The sequence below is a fragment of the Manis pentadactyla genome, chromosome 4 (genome assembly GCF_030020395.1).
Source record: "Manis pentadactyla isolate mManPen7 chromosome 4, mManPen7.hap1, whole genome shotgun sequence".
NCBI lineage: Eukaryota > Metazoa > Chordata > Mammalia > Pholidota > Manidae > Manis > Manis pentadactyla.
In genome coordinates, this window is record NC_080022.1 from 35,754,875 (window position 1) to 35,778,704 (window position 23,830).

General features: G+C 38.7%; 1 protein-coding gene across 2 annotated transcripts in view; it reads right to left on the minus strand.

Annotated features, from left to right (window-relative positions):
* TESK2 (testis associated actin remodelling kinase 2) overlaps positions 1-23,830 on the minus strand; it is a 130,451-nt gene that overhangs the window by 90,457 nt on the left and 16,164 nt on the right. For both annotated transcript variants that reach the window (XM_036892792.2, XM_036892790.2), the window contains exon 2: positions 16,837-17,143. In XM_036892792.2, the coding sequence (XP_036748687.2) occupies positions 16,837-17,058 (222 nt within the window). In that variant the 5' untranslated portion in view covers positions 17,059-17,143. The remainder of the gene's footprint in view (positions 1-16,836; positions 17,144-23,830) is intronic.

The window sequence follows — 23,830 nt, forward strand, 5'->3', positions numbered from 1 at the left end:
CACTTAAACTAACTGACCATAGACACATATAGCAGCATGGGACAGGCAACAATAGAGAAGAGTTTCTCCTCTTGATCAAAGACTGAGAACAGATCCTAAACTAAAACCAGAGTTGAAGACACCTTCAAGATCTTCAAACAAGAGCAACAAACCACAAACTAAACGCCCATCAAGTGTGTGTTTATAGCCTGGAAATGAGTGAAATCTTTCATTAGTCTTTTCAGCTACATTTCAACAGTAGCAAATGTCATTGCTATATACAAGGAAGGCACTGGACTATGATGCTGAGAAGGCTACAGATTGACAAGAGACATCAGCTAGTCAAATCTTCCAGTTAACACATGCCCCCAAATTGCAAGCTTTTTGTTGCTGCCAGCTTAAAATCTTCGATGGCTCATCCTACCTGCAGAATAAAGTCCAAACTCTTTAACAAAACTAAATCCATCTACCCTCCCTGTCCAACCTCACCCCTATTCCTCCCCTTAACACCTTTAGCTACATATTTCTAATTCTTTCCAAATGCATCATGCTCTCTCACACTTTCTTGCCTTGACACATGCTATTCTCCTTGCCTTGATGCAATCCTCAACCCCCAGCCCCAGCTCAATCTCCCTACTAAATTCCTTTCAATTATTTAAGATATTTTCCTGGTAAAATCCCACTTTATTTCAAGAAAAATTGGATGGCTCCTCTTTGCATTTTCTTAGTATTGTCCTTATTTATCTCTATTACAACACTGGCATATTATAAGCTATTAGTACCTGTCTCCTTATCTCCTATTTGCCTAAGGGTGGTTCCCATTCAAGATGGCAATGTAGGAAGATCCTGAACGCACCTCCTCCCATGGACACGTAGAATCTACAACTACATATGAAACAATCTCCTATATGTATAAGAGCAAGGAATCTCTTAATCATTTCTTTATCCCCAGAAGAGTAATTCAGCGTTACCCCACCCTCCACACACACACACACACCTTCTGACATGCAGGACTTATTCTCATATGGACAAATCTAGATTATTATCAAAAATCTTAAAAAAGGTAAGCAGGAGAGAAAAACATAGCAATAATTATATAACTATGAACAGATAGACTTTAGTAGATTGCTCACTGCAGACTCTGGAATAGAACAAATAGATTACTGATTATACACAATCCCATATCCATGAGCTATTACTCTACTCCATTTCTTATTCCATTCAACCAAGCATATTAACAAGTAAATGAGAGAGTGACAGTTAACAGGGGTGCCTCTAATTCAGCTCTAAGTTACATGTTTTTAAATTACTTGCCTATGTTGGTACTTTAACAAGATTCAATAACAAATCACTAGCAATAACTTCACCTTTAGCAGTGTACTATGAAACCAAGTTGAGAATCTCTTCTCTGGCACAATGCCTAGCATTTAGTAGCTGACTGCTCAAAAAATGTTTGCTCAATTTAAATAGTTACTTTGAGTTGGGAAACTTATTTTCTTGAGGGGGAAAAAAGCATAAACCTCTGACCAACTCAGAAATAGTAAGGAAAAAATTAAATAACAATAAGAACAACAATATAACTGTCAATTAATCATTAAGTTAACTATAGATGAGTGGTTTAGGACCTCAAGTCAGTAAGTATCCAGTAAGCTGGTATAGCAACATATATATTAGGCAAACAGAGTTGAAAGCAGTAATTTCCAGTAGAGACTGTAACACATTACTTTGGAGGTGTTTTTGAAGTTTTCAGGTGAAGTGTTTGGTTATAACAATGACTGGGGACAGGGAGTATTGCCAGCCAGACTGCTAGATGCCCGGCAAGTCTGCAACACGTACTGCAAAGGGAAGAATTGCTTCACTGACTGTATGAAATTCAAACGCCTTGCCAGACATTTAGGTAAATGAACATTATTTATCTGAATATGGATTCATACCTGAACTTGGATTCTAAATACATTTTACATAAAATAAAAGTCCTCTTGCATGGTTTTTGTACATACTGAATTTTTTATGAATATACCTATCTTGTTAGAGGTTAATATCTAAAAGACATAATATCCAAAACATATCCATATATGCAAAAATTCTGAAGACATCTATCAGAAATGCTTAATAGGCTTTCTCCTGATCTTTACCCTCAGGTAGGACATGTACCAACTCCCATCATCCTCACTGTCCAGTTCTTAGTCATCTTATAAAAGCTGCCTTACACACCTCCAAGACTATATATGTATAGATATAGATATAGAATTCATATAAAACCAAATAAAAATAAATCCATTTAAAAGAATAGGCAGAACACCTCAACAGACATCTTTTCAAAGAAGACATATTGATAGCCAATAGAGACATGAAAAGATGTTAAACATCACTAATCATCAGGGAAATGCAAATCAAAACCACAGCAAGATACTACCTCACACCAGTCCAAAGGCTAGTATCAACAAGACAAGAAATAACATGTGTTGGCAAGTTTGTGGAAAAAACAGAACCCTCATGCATTGTTGATGGGAATGTAAATTGGTGCATCCACTATGGAAAACAGTATGGAAGTTTCTAAAAAAATTAAAAATATAAATATTATATGATTCTGTAATTCTACTTCTGGGTATTTTTACTTGAAAATGAAAACAGTAGCCTGGAAAGATATATGCACTCCTGCGTTTATTGTAGCATTACTTGTAATAGCCCAAATTCAGAAACAACCTAAGTGTCCATCAATAGATGAATGGCTAAAGAAGATGTGGTGTATATGCATACAATGGAGTATTTTTTTTACAATGAAATATACAGGGAATACTCAGCCATAAAAAATAAAGAAATCTTGTCATTTGCTACCACATGGAAGAATCTAGAGGGTATTTATGATGCTGAGTGAAATAAGTCAGAGAAAAATAAATGTCAGAAAAAAGTCAGAGGAAAACAAATTCACTTATATGTGGAATCTAAAAAACAAAACAAATGTACAAACAACAAAAAAACAGAAACATACTCATAAATACAGAGAACAAACTGGTGGTTGTCAGGGGGCAAGGGACGGGGTGGGCAGATGGGGGAAACAGGTGAAGGAGATTAAGAGGCACAAACTTCCAAATGCAAAATAAGTAAATCACAGGGGTGAAAGGTAAGCATAGGAAATATAGTCAATAATAATGTAATAACTGTTTATGGTGACAGATGGTAACTATATCATGATGAGCATTTTGTAATGTACACAAACTTCAAGTCACTATATTATATAACTCAAACTGGTTATCAAAAATTAAAAGAAGAAAGAAAAAAATGTCCTTTCCCTACTTGTCCACCAGATACGTTTTGTTTCTTCAAGAAAATTCAAGGATGACCTCCTCTGGGAAGCCTCCTCTGACCTTCAAAAGCTTTCATAAGCCTTCAAAAACGGTTTATACTAGTACCCAGTATTATACTGTTTAGTACCCTATGCATACTTTCACACACTTAGCAACTGTGTATTGAGCAATTTCAGGCTCTTGCTAAAGGATCTATTTTAGCAAATACTGTATTTTAAATACATTTCCTGTCTTCCTAAGTAAAGAGCTCTTTTAGGGCAGGATTTTGTTTATTTCTCTATCCTTGCACCTAGCTTAATGTCCTATAACTAATGAGCATTAACTAATTATCTGAGTAAAATAATGATTAGGATACAAATAATTACAAATGTTTATTATATGCTGGAATAGAAGAATCAGCAGAGTGCTGTGAGATTATAAAGGGGAAGCAACCATACCTTACTCTCCTCACTGCAAAGTAATATTCTTCAGAATCAGCTTTTTGTAATATTTTCCCAAGCCTTCATGTGTATCATTTACAGAAATATTTCTATGCACTGAGTGAATCCAAGTTATACGGACAACTTGTGTGCTTCCAGTCATTGCTTTCCCAGCTGGAATATCAATAAATGTGAAGGATCTTGGGAAATATTTCTGTATAGCAAATATGCACACAGTAAAATTTGCTACCTGATAAATTATCTCTTGATGTTATGCAGTGCTGAGCTCAGTCTACAGAGACATCTGCAAAATTTTTTACTAATTAGCAGTGCGACTTTCCACATCATCTCTGGAGGAAATATTAAAGGTATTGAATATGGCCAAAAGCCACAATCATATACTGTTGTGTATTAACCTTAGTATACATGTGATACAAATAGAGTCTCCTTTAAAACACATCATTTCACAAACCCCAAAACACTGTACCTCCCCCCTTAAGAGCTCCTTCTCTAAAAACCCCTTTACCTCAAAGAAGTTGCAAAACTAGATAAATGCAACAAGGAAAACAGTAGGAAATTTAGCAAGAAGCAGTTTTGACAGACAATAAGGATGTGCAACAAAGACCATTATCAAGGTGCAGGGCCCTAAGAAGCACTACTGGACTGTTAACATCTTTGTTCTACCAGGCTTTTCAATGTTAAACTCATTTAAAAGGGTGATGGAAGGTGGGGAGGCAAGTTCCTTTTTCTCTTTACACTCTTTTGTAGATCTCTGTAATAACGGTATTAGCCCATTGGGATTTATGTTTGGTAGATTTGGCAGCTTCCCTGAGCTTTAGAAAACTCTCTCTGACTGCTACTTGTCTCTCTTTTCCTTCTCTGTAACCACACCTCCCCCCATAAAGGTATTTTTAAAGATCAAGCCTTGCTGCTCTAGTCTTCTCTGCCCATACTCTTTCTTGGCAGTTTCTGACATTGAAAACATTTTCTAGAGGTTAAAAATATGCTCAATTCCTATGTAACACTGCTTTTATGACCGAGTAATATTGTACAGCTAAGGGTTTTCTCTACACTTATTCTTCCTTAATCTTATTCTTGATTTTGAAAGCTACCTTAATTCTCTGATTACATAGGCAGTTTAATTCTGACATGGCTGGTTTGATATGAGAAGACAAGTGGACACATACACACACCACACATCTTGCTCATGGATATTTTGGAGTTGGGATTCAGATCACTCCCACAACTTATTACTTTGTTTCCCAAACAGCCTTAATATAAACTGACATTTCAGTCAGAGCAAAAACTCTGAAGAAGTCTATCAGAAATTCCTAATAGGGTTTCTCCTGATCTTTACCCTCAGGTAGGACATGTACCAACCCCCATCATCCTCACTGTCCAGTTCTTAGTCACCTTATAAAAGCTGCCTTACACACCTCCAAGACTATAATGCTTAACTCTTTTCTGACACAGAGGCTATTAAAACATGCAGACGTAGCATCTTAATTAGAGCAGGATCACATGCAGTATTGATGAAAACACTTTTTATAATGAAATAGTTATAGAGAGGCCTATAACAAACAACCATGAAATAAAATACAGACAATTTGAGAAAAATCCTTGAGTACTATAGATTCAGCCTGCAATAATGATCACATTTAAAAGAGAAAAGATTCATTCTCTTACAAATTTGATAAGTTATAGTTTGAGAGGCTAATTAGAATCAGTTGGGGCACTGAGACCACTGCAGCAACACCACCATTATGAAACCCAATAACTTGCTTCTCAGAACTACCAGAGAAAATTTTATCTACTACAAAACCCTTATCTCTCCAATCACAAAAATAAAACATACCAGAAAATAATATTCACATACTAAAATGCTTCCCTTACTTTCCTTATACCCAGCTGTTAATACTGCTACATATATTGTGTTTTATCGTATGTACGTCAAAAAATAATAAACATATTTCAAGAAAAAAATTAAATTATGCCCCACTCAAAATAAATGATTTTTTAAAAACACTGCTACAGACTTAGAATTTGCATGACAAATATGCCCTAAATAATGAACGTATAACATGAATGTGACTACATCAATTTTTCAGTACCAAGCAGATGGCAGGTATCTGTCTCTTTTAGCTTATAAGTTTACTGATTCTTATAGCTTGGCATTTCCAGACATACTGCTGTCAATTTAGGAAAACACACCAGGGGAAGGAAGTGGGAACTTAAGCTTCTATCTTATTTAATGAGTTATATAGTTGCCACACAAACTAAACCAGGTTGAACTCTGTAAGAAAGTCTACATACATATTAAATCTACATGCTATTATATATAACACTATCATGTTCCAGAAATAGAGCATGAATACATAAAAATTAATTTTAAAATCTTTAATGAAATTTTCCTTGTATACTGGATCTAAATTAGATGTAATATTCATCAATTACATAGATGGGAAATCAAATTCTACCTGTACCATTTACTTGTGATATATTTGGCAATATATTAAATAGTTTTAAACCTGTTTCCTCATTTATATAGTGGAAGTAATTTAAAAAGATCCTGTATACAAGTTCTTAACACAGTATTTCATATAAAGAAGTCAACATCTTAACTGCATATATAATAGAAATAACAATAACGAGGCCTCATATAGGGTATATTATGTGCTAGATGTTATTCTACTTCACATGTACTAGCTCATTGTATCTTCTCAACAACCCCATAAAGTAGTTACTATTATAATCTCCATTTCACAGATGAGGAAACCAAGGCACAGGTGTCAAGCAACCTGCCCAAGGTCAGAAAGTTTGTAAGTGTTAGAATCAAAATTCAAACCAAGGCAGTCTAGCTCCAGAGTATCTCTCTGCTGTTGCTTTTTAATGTACTCTTATAATATGTCATGGGTTTTGTCATTCAAATCTATTTGGTGAGTGCCTTCTACATGGCAGAGTGTGTACTAGGTACTAAAGATACAAAGATGAAAAACACAGGCATTTTGATCCAACAGAGAAAAGTAAACATGTAAACAAATGCCATGAAAGGTACCACTGCTCTAGTAAAAGCTTATACAAAGTATATAGGAGACACACAGGAGGAAATGGTCTATCATGCTATGAAAAATATAATAGTAAGAAAAGAAGGCATCTGATTTCACATAACCATTGTACAAGGTGCTACATACATTTTGTTTGATCCAACAGTACAAGGTGGGCATTGGTATACAGGGTACAGTGAAAAGAACACAAACTTTGTGCTCACCTTAGGTTCAAACTTCTTCAAGTCTCTCTTACTCATTCACTAACACACAGATACACACATGCAGTTGTTCTCTTAACTTTCTTGCTACTCCTACTCAGCCTACTTTGCCAGCTCTTCCTTCCTTTACTCAACCCTTAAATGTTGGAGTTTCTCAGCACTTGGTTCCAGGCCCTCTTCCATTCTGTCTAATTATAGTCCCTGTATAATCTCATTCATACCTATGATTTCAGTTACACTGTGTTAATGGTTCTTAAATCTATGTTTCCAAGCCAGATCTGTCTTCTGAACTCCAGATCTTTATAAGCAACTGTTTATTGATCATTTCCATGTATAGATCCCATAAGTACCTCACACTCTAACCAAATCTGAAATCATCAAATGTACTCCTTCAGCATTCAAACATTCAACCACTCATACTTGAAATCACCTTTGATTTCCCCCATTCTCTCACCATCACATACAACTAGTCACCAAATGTTACAGATAATACCTTCTAAATATCTCTCATTTTTCTAAGCATGCTTAAGTTGGTAAATTAAAAAGCACACCTAGTATCTGAAATCATTTAATTATTCTCCATCCCCACTGCCAGCATGCACACCTCCACCACAAGTTGCAGATCACTTCTTTCACCTAGACCACTGCCAAACTATTCTTATCCTCTCCAATTCATTTGATGATTTGCAGTCAGAGTGCTCTTTTTATAACACATACCAGAAGATATAATGTCCTTGCTAAAAAGCAAGTCTCTTAAGATAAAGTCCAAAATCCTTATCCTTGAGGACCTCTACAGAGGGTAAGGTCCTCAACAATAAATCGCTGCTTACCTCTGCAACATCACTGCATGTCTTACCAATCTCCCCTTGAGACCCTCTGGTCTAGCCTTTCTAGACTTCTTTCATATCCTCAAGTGCACCTCATTCTTCACTCATCTAAGGCTATGAATAGACTATTCCTTCCCACTTAGAATGCTCATCTTCAACCTACTCTTCAGTTGGCTGGTTCCTACCCAGCCTACAGGTCTCAACTTAAATTTTACTTTCTCAAGAAAACCATCCTCCCTCTCCAACTTAGATTATGTTTCTTCTGTACTCCCACTACAATCTGTGTGTGGCAACATGTTCAGGCCATTGTCTGATCCTCCCCCTGTGACTTACTTCTAACCAATGCAATATGGCAAAGATAACTTTAATCTAAATTTAAAACATTATAAAAGAATTAACTGAAACCTAGCTGTAATGATATTACATGAAATTGTCACCCATCTTTCTAGGAGACTTTCTCACTTGCTGGCTTTGAAGAATCAAGCTTCCATATGGTGAGAGACAAGTGGCAAGTAACTGAAGGCAGCCTACAGCAAGAACTTTGAGCACTCAGTTCAGCAACCTGCAAGGAAATGAATGCTGCCAACAACCACTTGAGCTTAGTAGCAGATACTAAGATGAACCTCAGATAAGACACTAGTCCCATCCAACACCTTGAAGCAGCTTTATGAGAAGCAGGGATCCAGTTAAGTCATACCTGGAATCATTTTTTTATTAACGTATTATTGATATACACTCTTATGAAGGTTTCACATGAAAAAACAATGTGCTTACTACATTCACCCAAATTATCGAGTCTCCCCCATATACCACTGCAGTCACTGTCCATCAGTGTAGTAAACTGTCACAGAGTCACTACTTGTCTTCTCTGTGCTACACTGTCTTCCCCATGATCTCCCCCCCAACCATGTGTGCCAATCATAATACCCCTCAATCCCCTTCTCCCTCCATCCCCACCCACCCTCCCACACCCTTCCCCTTTGGTAACTGCTAGTCCCATCTTGGAATCTGTGAGTCTGCTGTTGTTTTGGTCCTTCAGTTTTGCTTCCCTGTTACACTCCACAAATGAGAGAAATCATTTGGTACTTGTCTTTCTCGACCTGGCTTATTTCACTGAGCATAATATCTTCCAGCTCCATCCATGTTCTTGCAAATGGTAGGATTTGTTTGTTTCTTATGGCTGAATAGTATTCCACTGTGTATATGTTCCACATCTTCTTTATCCATTAATCTACTGATGGACACTTAGGTTGCTTCCATATCTTCCATATTGTAAATAGTGCTGCAATAAACATAGGGGTGCATATGTCTTTCTGAATCTAAGAATTGTGTAAATTCCTAAAAGTGGAATTCCCAGGTCAAATGGTATTTCTATTTTTAGTTTTTTGAGGAACCTCCATATTGCTTTCCGCAGAGGTTGAACTAGCTTACATTCCCACCAGCGGTGTAGGAGGGTTCCCCTCTCTCTGCATCCTCACCAGCATTTGTTGTTCTTAGTCTTTTTGACACTGGCCACCCTCACTGGTGTAAGGTGATATCTCACTGTGGTTTTAATTTGCATTTCCTGATGATTAATGATGTGGAGCATCTTTTCATGTGCCAGTTGGCCATCTAAATTTCTTCTTTGGAGAATTGTCTGTTCATATCCCCCACCCATTTTGTAATCGGGTTAATTGCATTTTGGGTGTTGAGGCCTATGAGTTCTTTATATATTTTGGATGTTAACCCCTTGTCAGCTAGGTCATTTACAAATATATTCCCTCACACTGTAGGATGCCTTTTTGTTCTGTTGATGGTGTCCTTTGCTGTACAGAAGCTTTTGAGTTTGATGTAGTTCCATTTGTTCATTTTTGCGTTTGTTTCCTTTGCTCGAAGAGATGCATTCAGGAAAAAGTTGCTCATGTTTATATTCAGAAGATTTTTGCCTATGCTGTCTTCTTTTTTTTTAAATAATTATTTTTTATTGAAGGGTAGTTGACGCACAGTATTACATTACATTAGTTTCGAGTGTACAACACAGTGGTAGAACCTTTATATACATAATTCTAGGTTCCAGCTATCACCCTACCAAGCTGTTACAATATCTTGACTATATTCCTTATGCTATACATTACATCCCGGTTACTTATTTATTTTACCATTGGAAGTCTGTCCTTTTTTTTTTTTTTTTTTTTTGTGAGGGCATCTCTCATATTTATTGATCAAATGGTTGTTAACGACAATAAAATTCTGTATAGGGGAGTCAATGCTCAATGCACAATCATTAATCCACCCCAAGCCTAATTTTCGTCAGTCTCCAATCTTCTGAGGCATAACAAACAAGTTCTTACATGTAGAACAAATTCTTACATAATAAATAAGTTACATAGTGAACAGTACAAGGGGAGTCATCACAGAAACTTTCGGTTTTGCTCATTCATTATGAACTCTAAACAGTCAGTTCAAATATGAATACTGATTTGGTTTTTATACTTGATTTATATGTGGATACCACATTTCTCTCTTTATTATTATTATTTTTAATAAAATGCTGAAGTGGTAGGTAGATACAAGATAAAGGTAGAAAACATAGTTTAGTGTTGTAAGAGAGCAAATGTAGATGATCAGGTGTGTGCCTGTAGACTATGTGTTAATCCAAGCTAGACCAGGGCAATAAAACATCCACGTATGCAGAAGATTTCTCTCAGAACAGGGGGGGTGAGGTTCTAAGCCTCACCTCTGTTGATCCCCAATTTCTCACCTGATGGCCCCCCTGCGACTGTGCCTGTCTTAGGTTGTTCCTCCCTTGAGGAATCTTACCCGTCTCTGGCTAACCAGTCATCTTCCGGGGCCATACAGGGAAATGTGAAGTTGGTAAGTGAGAGGGAAGCCTTATTGTTTAAAGCCTATGCTGTCTTCTAAGAGTTTTATGGTTTCATGACTTACATTTGGGTCTTTAATCCATTTCGAGTTTACTTTTGTGTATGGGGTTAGACTAGTATACAGTTTAGTCTCTTGCATGTAGATGTCCAGTTTTCTCAACACCAGTTGTTGAAGAGGATGTCATTTCCCATTTGTATATCTATGGCTACTTTATTGTACATTAATTAACCACATTGGTTGGGTTTATATCTGGGCTCTTTGTTCTGTTCCATTGGTCTATTGTTCTGTTCTTGTGCCAGTACCAAATTGCCTTGACTACAGTGGCTTTGTAGTAGAGCTTGAAGTTAAGAAGCATTATCCCCCCAGCTTTATTCTTCCTTCTCAGGATTGCTCTAGCTATTTGGGGTCTTTTGTGGTTCCATATGAATTTTAGAATGATATGCTCAAGTTCATTGAAAAATGCTGTCAGTATTTTGATAGGATTACATTGAATAGATAGATTGCATTGAATCTGTAGATTGCTTTAGGCAGGATGGCCACTTTGACAATATTAATTCTTCCTATCCATGAGCACAGGATGTGTTTCCATTTATTGTATCTTCTTTAATTTCTCTCATGAGTGTCTAGTTTTCACAGTACAGGTCTTTCACTTCCTTGGTTAGGTTTATTCCTAGGTATTTTATTCTTTGTGTTTTTTTTGGCATCATTAATCTACAATTACATGAGGAACATTATGTTCACTAGACTCCCCACACCACCAAGTCCTCCCCACATACTCCATTATAGTCACTGTCCATCAGCATAGTAAGATTCTACAGAATCACTACTTGTCTTCTCTGTGTTGAACAGCCCTCCCCATGGCACCCCACACACATTATACATGCTAATCATAATGCCCTTTCTTTCACCCCCTCCCCAACATTTTCCCTCCCTTCCCACCCACCCTCCCCAGTCCCTTTCCCTTTGGTAACTGTTAGTCCATTCTTGGGTTCTGTGAGTCTGCTGCTGTTTTGCTCCTTCAGTTTTTTTCTTTGTTCTTATACTCCACATATGAGTGAAATCATTTGGTACTTGTGTCTCTGCCTGGCTTATTTCACTGAGCATAATACCCTCTAGCTCCACCCATGTTGTTGCAAATGGTAGGATTTGTTTTCTTCTTATGGCTGAATAATATTCCATTGTGTATATGTACCACATCTTCTTTAGCCATTCATCTACTGATGGACACTTAGATTGCTTCCATTTCTTGGCTATTGTAAATAGTGCTGTGATAATCATAGGGGTGCATCTGTCTTTTTCAAACTGGGCTACTGCATTCTTAGGGTAAATTCCTAGGAGTGGAATACCTGGGTCAAATGGTATTTTTATTTTTAGTTTTTTGAGGAACCTCCATACTGCTTTCCACAATGGTTGAACTAATTTACATTCCCACCAGCAGTGTAGGAGGGTTCCCCTTTCTCCAAAACCACAACATTTGTTGTTGTTTGTCTTTTGGATGATGGCGATCCTTACTGGTGTGAGGTGATATCTCATTGTGGTTTTAATTTGCATTTCTCTGATGACTAGCGATGTGGAGCATCTTTTCATGTGTCTGTTGGCCGTCTGAATTTCTTCTTTGGAGAACTGTCTGTTCAGCTCCTCTGCCCATTTTTTAATTGGATTATTTGCTTTTGTTTCTTGAGGTGCGTGAGCTCTTTGTATATTTTGGATGTCAACCCTTTCTGGGATCTGTCATTTATGAATATATTCTCCCATACTGTAGGATGCCTTTTTGTTCTATTGGTGGTGCCCTTTGCTGTACAGAAGCTTTTCAGCTTGATATAGTCCCACTTGTTCATTTTTGCTTTTGTTTCCCTTGCCTGGGGAGAAATGTTTATGAAGAAGTTGCTCATGTTTATGTCCAAAAGATTTTTGCCTATGTTTTCTTCTAAGAGTTTTACGGTTTCATTACTTACATTCAGGTCTTTGATCCATTTAGAATTTACTTTTGTGTATGGGATTAGACAATGATCCAGTTTCATTCTCTTACATGTAGCTGTCCAGTTTTGCCAACACCAGCTGTTAAAGAGGCTGTCATTTCCCCCATAGTATGTCCATGGCTCCTTTACCATATATTAATTGACCATATATGTTTGGGTTAATATCTGGACTCTGTTCTGTTCCACTGGTCTGTGGTTCTGTTCTTGTGCCAGTACCAAATTGTCTTGATTACTGTGGCTTTGTAGTAGAGCTTGAAGTTGAGAAGTGATATCCCCCCTGCTTTATTCTTCCTTCTCAGGATTGCTTTAGCTATTCGGGGTCTTCGGTGTTTCCATATGAATTTTTGAACTATTTGTTCCAGTTCATTGAAGAATGTTGTTGGTAATTTGATAGGGATTGCATCAAATCTGTATATTGCTTTGGGCAGGATGGCCATTTTGAAGATATTAATTCTTCCTAGCCAAGAGCATGGGATGAGTTTCCATTTGCTAGTGGCCTCTTTAATTTCTCTTAAGAGTGTCTTATAGTTTTCAGGATATATAGGTCTTTCACTTCCTTGGTTAGGTTTATTACTAGGTATCTTATTCTTTTTAATGCAATTGTGAATGGAATTGTTTTCCTGATTTCTCTTTCTCTTAGTTCATTGTTAGTGTATAGGAAAACCACAGATTTCTGTTGTTAATTTTGTATCCTGCAACTTTGCTGAATTCCGATATCAGTTCTAGTAGTTTTGGAGTGGAGTCTTTAGGGTTTTTTATGTACAATATCATATCATCTGCAAATAGTGACAGTTTAACTTCTTCTTTACCAATGTGGATGCCTTGTATTTCTTTGTTTTGTCTAATTGCCATGGCTAGGACCTCCAGTACTATGTTGAATAACAGTGGGGAGAGTGGGCATCCCTGTCTTGTTCCCTATCTTAGAAGAAAAGCTTACAGCTTCTCGCTGTTCAGTATGATGTTGGCTGTGGGTTTATCATATATGGCCTTTATTATGTTGAGGTACTTGTCCTCTATACCCATTTTGCTGAGAGTTTTTATCATGAATGGATGTTGAATTTTGTCGAATGCTTTTTCAGCATCTATGGAATGATCATGTGGTTTTTGTCTTTCTTTTTGTTGATGTGGTGGATGATGTTGATGGATCTTCGAATGTTGTACCATCCTTACATCCCTGGAATGAATCCCACGTGGTCATGGTGTATGATCCTTTTGATGTATTTTTGAATTCAGTTTGCTAATATTTTGTTGAGTATTTTTGCAACTACATTCATCAGGGATATTGGTCTATAATTTTCTTTTTTGGTGGGGTCTTTGCCTGGTTTTCGTATTAGAGTGATGCTGGCTTCATAGAATGAGTTTGGAAGTATTTCCTCATCTTCTATTTTTTGGAAAATTTTAAGAAGAATGGGTATTATATCTTCTCTATATGTCTGATAAAATTCGTCAGTGATCCATCTGGCCTGGGGTTTTGTTCTTGGGTAGTTTTTTTATTACCGATTCAATTTCATTGCTGGTAATTGGTCTGTTTAGATTTTCTGTTTCTTCCTTGGTCAGCCTTGGAAGGTTGTATTTTTCTAGAAAGTTGTCCATTTCTTCTAGGTTTTCCAGCTTGTTAGCATATAGATTTTCATAGTATTCTCTAATAATTTTTTGTATTTCTGTGGGGTCCATTGTGATTTTTCCTTTCTCATTTATGATTCTGTTGATGTGTGTTGATTCTCTTTTTCTCTTAAAAAGTCTGGCTAGGGGCTTATCTATTTTGTTTATTTTCTCAAAGAACCAGCTCTTGGTTTCACTGATTTTTTCTAGTGTTTTATTCTTCTCAATTTTATTTATTTCTTCTCTGATCTTTATTATGTCCCTCCTTCTGCTGACTTTGGGCCTCATTTGTTCTTCTTTATGCAGTTTCAATAATTGTGACTTAACTTTAGACTGTTCATTTGGGATTGTTCTTCCTTCTTTAAATAGGCCTGGATTGCTATATACTTTCCTCTTAGAACTGCCTTTGCTGTGTCGCACAGAAGTTGGGGCTTTGTGCTGTTGTTGTCGTTTGTCTCCATATATTGCTTGATCTCTGTTTTAATTTGGTCATTGATCCATTGATTATTTAGGAGCATGTTATTAAGCCTCCATGTGTTTGCGAGCCTTTTTGTTTTCTTTGCTCAATTTATTTCTATTTTTATGCCTTTGTGGTCTGAGAAGTTGGTTGGTAGGATTTCAATCTTTTGGAATTTACTGAGGCTCTTTTTGTGGCCTAGTATGTGGTCTATTCTGGAAAATGTTCCATGTGCACTTGAGAAGAATGTGTATCCTGCTGCTTTTGGGTGTAGAGTTCTGTAGATGTCTATTAAGTCCATCTGTTCTAGTGTGTTGTTCAGTGCCTCTGTGTCCTTACTTATTTTCTGTCTGGTGGATCTGTCCTTTGGAGTGAGTGGTGTGTTGAAGTCTCTTAGAACGAATACATTGCATTCTATTTCCTCCTTTAATTCTGTTAGTATTTGTTTTACATGTGTTGGTGCTCCTGTATTGCATGCATATATATTTATAATGGTTATATCCTTTTGTTGGACTGACCCCTTTATCATTATGTAATGTCCTTCTTTATCTCTTTTTACTTTCTTTGTTTTGAAGTCTATTTTGTCTGATACAAGTACTGCAACATCTGCTTTTTTCTCCCTATTGTTTACATGAAATATCTTTTTTCATCCCTTCACTTTTAGTCTGTGTATGTCTTTGGGTTTGAGGTGAGTTTCTTGTAAGCAGCATATAGATGGGTCTTGCTTTTTTATCCATTCTATTACTCTGTGTCATTTGATTGGTGCATTCAGTCCATTTACATTTAGGGTGATTATTGAAAGATATGTACTTATGGCCATTGCAGGCTTTAGATTTGCGGTTACCAAAGGTTCAAGGGTAGCTTCTTTACTATCTAACCATCTAACTTAACTCTCTTAAAACGAAATATTTTTCTACGGTGAGAGAAATAACAGAATGCTTACACACTAATGAAAATATTCTAACAGAGAGTGAAATATGACGTAGGACAGTGAGGGGAGAATATCTTAGGTAATATGTTTGAGTAGGCAAATGGAAATAGGATCTATGATACAAATGAAAATGTGGCTTATATTGGAGAATGGGTAGTTCATCCATAGTGGTAGGTATAAAGCTGAGTTAAGTGGGTAAAGATGTGGGTTGGTAACTATTTGTGGTGATGGAAGGCTGTAGACGTTCTCCTCATCTTGCTTCAATTCTCTCAGTGAATCAGGAAGCAAGCTTATTACTGAGCACAAAAACTAAAGAAGTACTGGGACTCTGATGAGAAAAGAAAATGCATGAAATAATTTTCTGGGAGAGAAAATAAACTAGGGAGCATTGCCTGGGAGCATTAAGGGCTCAATTTTACTAAAAATAAGCAAACAAAAACTATATGTGTGGGTATATATGTAATACACATGCACACACACATACATACATATATGCACACAACCCTTAAACAACATGGATTTGAACTACACAGGACCACTTAGACATGGACTTTTTTTCAATAATTATATTGGAACATTTTTTGGAGATTTGCAACAATTTGAAAAAACACTTTATTTTCTCTAGCTTACTCTATTCTAAGAATACAGTATATAATACATATATAAAGTATGTCAATCAACTATTTAATCAATAAGGCTTCTGGTCAACAGTAAGCTATTGGTAGTTAAGTTTTTGGGGAGTCAAAAGTTATTCATGGATTTTTGACTGCACAGGGTCAGCACTCCTAACCCCTGCATTGTTCAAGGGTCAACTACATATATATCTTCTTACACATCATATAAACTTTATATATGTATATAAGATCTGTGTATATAATATACACATAAGCACAGAAAAGGATCTAGAAATATACATGCCAAATTAATAGTGCTTATTACTGGAGATTTGATATATATATATACATATGTGGGGTGAAATGGGAGTGGAATAAACTGTATTATTTGGATTTTTAATCATCATGTATTATTTTTGTAATTAAATAATGTAGCTTGCATATTAATAAATAGCATGAGAGAACAGTTTAGAATACTGCTCAAGAGCCATAGCACCCCGACTAGGCAAAGCCTATGTCCTAAATAACTATCAACTCTGTAGTGAGGCTGCCCATCAATGAGACACACAGAGAAAAGCTAAGGCATCACCCACCTTGAACACTTCAGAGAAAAAGCCAGACCCTATTTTTTCACGGGTGAAATCATCTAAACGTGTCAGTCTGGAAAAGGCACTTATAAGAGCTCGATACGAAGATGGCCAAACTCTTCCCATCTGGATCACATTCCCATCTCCTCCACCACTTCCTTCAAAATCTTCAAGACGCTCTACACGTGGAGGAAATCCTGCAATGGAATTCCGTTTGCTCCGATCCATAGTCTCAATAATCACTTGTTTCTTTTAAGAAGGAGCTCCACACATAAAAAATTTTGTTGAGTTTTACTTCTCTTCCACTTTGACACTAAACAAGAGATCAAAAATATATTTCATTAAAACCATTAATGAATAAATATGCAAACCAATGAACTATCAATGTAATAGTTACTCTTTCATATTCTAGCTAATTTTCAGATCTAAAAAAACACTTTATGCCTTTACCTTCAAAAAATACTGATATATTTGAACCCCAAGATGTAGTCAGTCTTTAACATGAGTAGAATATAATGAAAATCAACAATTAAATGCTAAAAAACAAAATTAACAATGATAATTATCTATCCTTCATTGAACACCTATCTAGGAACCACAGCATAAGAGCTGTACATATGTCATGTCATTTTGATTCTCAATCAACCCATGATATAAGGATTCTTATGTTCATTTTGCAGAGGTCAAGTAATCATACAGTCACTAAATGGCAGAGACACAATTAAAATGTAAAACTGATTCAAAAGCCTATGCTCCTACCAAAGCCTTTCTTAGCCTCATGTAATTTTCTCTTTATTTGAAAGATTAACTCCAAATATATAAAACAAAGATGATGAAGATTTTATATTATAAATATAAAATTATATAATTTTAAGAGAAAACTATATCCAAAAGCAATTTTAAAATTCACTGTTGATTAAACAGCTCAGTCCAGCAGAAGCTGACTATAGAAGGGCTCCACCCTATCTCATACATAACTAAGGATTTTTGTTATGTGCCAGATGAACAAGCCCATTTTTTCTTTTAGCCTGTCTCCCTACTTCTTCTTTGCTCCATGAGGATTAATTGTAAGTATCCTATGCAAAATACAACATGTGACTCTTCAATTAGTGAAATGCTTTCGTAAATGTGGTGAATACCTTAACCCAGACAACCTCTAATCTACCATCTCCAACCATGGAAATAGAGGCAGGGTAACGCTGCCTTCCTAGCCATAGCCAGAAGTCAGGGGCACTTTACCCCGTATGGACCAATCACAGTTCCATTCATGGATATTTGGAATTGAAATTAAAATATTGCAGCCTCAGTCTGGCTGCTTTCTAAAATGGAAGCCGTGTAAACCTAGAAGCTGTTGGCCATGGTCATTTCCTACCACACAGACTGCAATACAGTAAAAGCCAAGAGACTGAGGCATATTTGCAAAGAAAGAAAGAGAACTTCTTGATTTTCCTAATGTGCTCTAGTCCCCAATTCCTGGGACCTAACTACATCCAGGCTTAATGTTCCATGAGATATCCATGTATCTTTAACATAAATTACTTTTTCTTAAGCTAGCTGCACCAGAGTCTTCACAGAAACAATAATCCAAATTCCCAAAAATAAAACATTTAAGCACTTAAACTAAACTTCTGCCAAAAAGTGCCAACAGATCACCAGATCAAAAATTGAGGCTTGTAAGACCAAATTTTTTAAAATATTAAAGACAGAAGAGACCATAAAGTTCAGTCATTTTTATTAAAATAGTATCATACTGTAGGGATGGGCCTACATTTTTTGTTTTTTATGGTGGGTTTTGTTTTTTGGTAAATTCTTCAAAATTTTTAAATTAAATTTTAGTGATACAACTCTACAGCTTTTTTCTTTTCCCACACTCAGTATTGCCTTTGAAATACATCCACATTGCTAGATAGAGTTCATTCATTTTAAGTCCTGTATATTCATTGTTCAATTAATTTATCTAGTTATCCATTGCTCCTACAGACTAAATGTGAGTTGTTTCCTTTCCCCCCTTATTACACACGTTCAGGTCTCCCATGCTTACATGCGAAAGTTTCTATAAGCATATACCTTTTTTTTTTTGGTATCATTAATATACAATAACATGAACAACATTGTGGTTACCAGATCCCCCACCATTTCAAGTCCCCACCACATACCCCATTACAGTCACTGTCCATGAGCGTAGTAAGATGCTACAGATTCACTACTTGTCTTCTCTGTGCTATACTGCCTTCCCCGTGCCCCCCCAACTATGTTATGTGTGCTATTCATAATGCCCCTTACTCCCTTTCTCCCTCTCTTCTCACCCACCATCCCCAGTCCCTTTCCCTTTGGTAACTGTTTGTCCATTCTTAGATTCTGTGAGTCTGCTGCTGTTCTGTTCCTTCAGTTTTTGCTTTGTTCTTATACTCCACAGATGAGTGTAATCATTTGGTACTTGTCTTTCTCCGCCTGGCTTATTTCAATGAGCAAAATACCCTCTAGCTCCATCCATGTTGTTGCAAATGGTGGGATTTGTTTTCTTCTTATGGCTGAATAATATTCCATTGTGTATATATACCACATCCTCTTTATCCAATTATCTACTGATGGACACTTAGGTTGTTTCCATTTCCTGGCTATTGTAAATAGTGCTGCAATAAACATAGCGTTGCATATATCTTTTTGAATCTGGGATTCTGCATTCTTAGAGTAAATTACTAAGAGTGGAATTCCTGGGCCAAATGGTATTTCTATTTTTAGTTTTTTGAGGAACCTCCATACTGCTTTCCACAATGGTTGAACTATTTTACATTCCCACCAGCAGTGTAGGAGGGTTCCCCTTTGTCTTGCCAATGGATTTCAGCCCCGAGAAAGTCCACTATGGATTTAGTGTGACCAAAGAAAATGACAGCAAAACGTTCTTGGGGTGAAAGGGGTACACCCAACTTTATTTCCAGGTGGCAGGTCAGTCAATAAAATCCTGTTCACTCAGAGTAAGTCTGTGTGCAGCAAGCAGGTCTCTGCCTCTGAGCCCCTGTCTGCACAGCTGTCCTCTGGGCTCCTCTGTCTGCACAGCCATCCCACACAGCCATCCTCCAGGCCTCTCTGCACAGCCGTCCTCCGGGCCTCTCTGCACAGTTGTCCAGCACAGCTGTCCTCTGGGCCTCTGTCCTCAGCACTGCTACCACTCCAGCCTCTGCTTTGCTCTCCTGCAGCCTTGCAGCCCTGCCAGTGTCATGCCCAGAGCACCGGGCGGAGCTCTTTTTATAGAGTCAACAGCCATGTATTGCCCACAGGTGTGCAGTGAGCTATTCAACCAGGGCCAGGTGAGAATCCTGGCCACAGGAACTCTCATTTCATCCACACTCCACCCCTCCAGGATTCTCTCCTTGCAATCTATGTGCCCTTAGTCCTCTGCAATGGTCCCTGTGCATGCAAGCTGGAACACTGTTCTCCAGCCTCTCCAGCAAAAAGTCTTGCAGACACACAGGCCGGACTCGTCTCTGAGCTCTGCCTCTTTGGTCTTAATGGCTGGAACTGCTGCTCTGGTTTCATTTGCTGCCATAGCTCCAGGATGATCCTATTTGGCTTCCCGTCTAATTTCCTTCCATCTACTCCTGCCCATATCATGTCAACCCACATCTGGGTCCTCATAACCCTCACGAGGCCCCTCAAATTCCTCCTGTGAGTAACAGGTCTTATTTCTTTCTGTATTCTCATTGCTTCAGCTACTGTACATGTCACCTCACATTTTGTAATCACTGCCTCAAGGCGGGCTGCACTGTCAGGGAAGACACCTTTCCTGTCTCTGATCCTGACAGAAAAATTTCATCCACCCCTAAGTCCCACACCCACTGGCTCAGCCTGAGTATAGGGGTGGACCATAGAGTGCTCCATGACCTGGGGAGGGGGCTGCTCCTCTCCTTGGGGAACTTTCAGCTGCTGGATCTTTATTTTCTTTACAACTACTGGGCATGCTTTCAATACAGGAGGTGCCAGTGCCTCCGGCACCACCCCTTCATCCTTCCCCAGCTCCTCCATTTCTGGTGCTGATGGCACCTTTCTCTCCACTCCCCCAAGTGCCTCCTCTGCTACAGTGCCTTGCAACAATGCCAGCTCAGTCTTCAGAAGGTCTCTTACCTTCAGCTCAATGCTTTGCAGCTGATGTTCTCGTGCCACCTCCGCCTGTGCTTCCCTCAGGAGTTTGTCTTTTACCTTGATGGCCTCTTCCTCCTTCAGAACAACTGGCAGCACTGCCGTCTCATCTCCAATGGCACCTTGCTGCCGGCACTCTCGTGCCGCCGCCTCCTGCATCAATGCCATATCCTTCCTCAGGGAATCCACAGAAGTTTGCAGCTCACGTTCTTGTGCAGACATTTATTGAGTCTCCTCTGTAGACCTTTTTAATTCTGTGAGAAACAGCCAACCCACAGTCCCCACTGCCTCCCTGGCACTCTGCTTCTCAAAGGATCTGCTTACTATACCAAGAGCCACCCCTACTGCCTCAGGTGTCACCTCCACTTGCCTCTAGTCCTGAGGTAGGGCCCAGTCCTCTAGGAGGCAAGCCACCTCAGACCACATACCCACTGGGGGACAATCCACTGTCTCCCCATTCACAGGGGCAGCCCGCTGAAGCACCCCTCCCATAAGGGCAGCCTGTCTTTTTCCTTGGTCAACAATGAATCCTGCCAACTATGCCAATTGTCTTGCCAATGGGTTTCAGCCCTGGGCAAATCTGCTATGGATTTAGTGTGACCAAAGAAAATGACAGCAAAACGTTCTTGGGGTGAAAGGGGTACACCCAACTTTATTTCCAGGTGGCAGGTCAGTCACTAAAATCCTGTTCACTCAGAGCAAGTCTGCGTGCAGCAAGCCAATCTCTGCCTCTGGGCCCCTCTATCTGCACAGCTGTCCTCTGGGCCCCTCTGTCCTCACAGCCATCCTCTGGGCTCCTCTGTCTGCACAGTCATCCCACACAGCCATCCTCTGGGCCTCTGTCCTCGGCACTGCCACCACTCCAGCCTCTGCTCTTCTGCAGCCTTGCAGCCCTGCCACCATGTTGTGCCCAGAGCACTGGGCGGAGCTCTTTTTATAGAGTCAACAGCCATGTATTGCCCACAGGTGTGCAGTGAGCTAGCCAACCAGGGCCAGGTGAGAATCCTGGCCACAGGAATTCTCATTTTATCCACACCCTTTCTCCACATCCTCACCAACATTTGTTGTTGGTCTTTTGGATGGTGGCCATCCTAACTGGTGTGAGGTGATATGTCATCGTGGTTTTAATTTGCATTTCTCTGATGATTAGCGGTGTGGAGCATCTTTTCATGTCCCTGTTGGTCATCCGAATTTCTTCTTTGGAGAAGTGTCTGTTTAGATCCTCCACCCATTTTTTAATAGGGTTGTTTGCTTTTTGGGCATTGACGCATGTGAGTTCTTTATATATTTTGAATGTTAACCCCTTGTTGCATATGTCATTTACAAATATATTCTCCCATACTGTAGGATGCCTTTTTGTTCTACTGATGGTGTCTGTGGATAAAATGAGAGTTCCTATGGCCAGGATTTTCACCTGGCCCTGGTTGACTAGCTCACTGCACACCTGTGGGCAATACAGGGCTCCTGACTCTATATAAAGAGCTCCGCCCAGTGCTCTGGGCACAACATGGCGGCAGGGCTGCAAGGCTGCAGGAAAGCAGAGCAGAGGCTAGAGTGGTGGCAGCACCAAGGACAGAGGCCCAGAGGGAGGCTGTGCAGGATGACTGTGCAGAGAGGCCTGGAGGACGGCTGTGTGGGACAGCTGCGCAGAGAAGCCCAGAGGATGGCTGTGCAGGCTGGCTGTGCAGGCAAGAGGCCTGGAGGACGGCTATGCAGACAGAGGGGCCCAGAGGCAGAGACCGGCTTGCTGCATGCAGACTCACTCTGAGTGAATGGGATTTTAGTGACTGACTTGCCACCTGGAAATAAAGTTGGGTGTACCCCGTTCACCCCAAGAACGTTTTGCTGTCATTTTCTTTGGTCACACTGAATCCATAGTGAACTTGCCCAGGGCTGAAACCCATTGGCAAGACAGTGTCCTTTGCTGTACAGAAGCTTTTTATTATGATGTAGTCCCATTTGTTCATTTTTTATTTTGTTTCTCTTGCCTGAGGAGATGCATTCAGGAAAAAGTTGCTCATGTTTATATTCAAGAGATTTTTGCCTATGTTTTCTTCTAAGAGTTTATGGTTTCATGACTTACATTCAGGTGTTTGATCCATTTTGAGTTTACTTTTGTGTATAGGGTATGGGGTTAGACAATAATCCAGTTTCGTTCTCTTGCATGTAGCTGTCCAGTTTTGTCAACATCGGTTGTTGAAGAGGCTGTCATTTCCCCTTTTGTATATCCATGGCTCCTTTACCATATATTAATTGACCACATATGGTTGGGTTTATATCTGGGCTTTCTAGTCTGTTCCATTGTTCTATGGGTCTTTTCTTGTGCCAGTACCAAAATGTCTTGATTACTGTGGCTTTGTAGTAGAGCTTGAAGTCAGGGAGCATAATCCCCCCCTGCTTTATTCTCCCTTCTCAGGATTGCTTTGGCTATTTGGGGTCTTTTGTGGTTCCATATGAATTTTAGAACTATTTGCTCTAGTTCATCGAAGAATGCTGTTGGTATTTTGATAGGGATTGCATTGAATCGTAGATTGCTTTAGGAAGGATGGCCATTTTGACAATATTAATTCTTCCTATCCATAAGCATGGGATGTTATAAGCATAAACCTTTTAAAAAATACTCTTTCCTCCTTTTGAAAGTGCTCTGAGGCAAGATACACATTTATTTTTCAAAATAAAAATACCAGAATTTAGGGCGGAGCCAAGATGGTGGCATGAGAAGAGCAGCGGAAATCTCCTCCCAAAACCACATATATTTTTGAAAATACAACAAATACAACTCTCCCTAAAAATACCAGAATTTTAGTCTATTGTGCTGTTGTGAAACTTGTAACAGACTTCAACCAAATCAACTCAGCTGCAG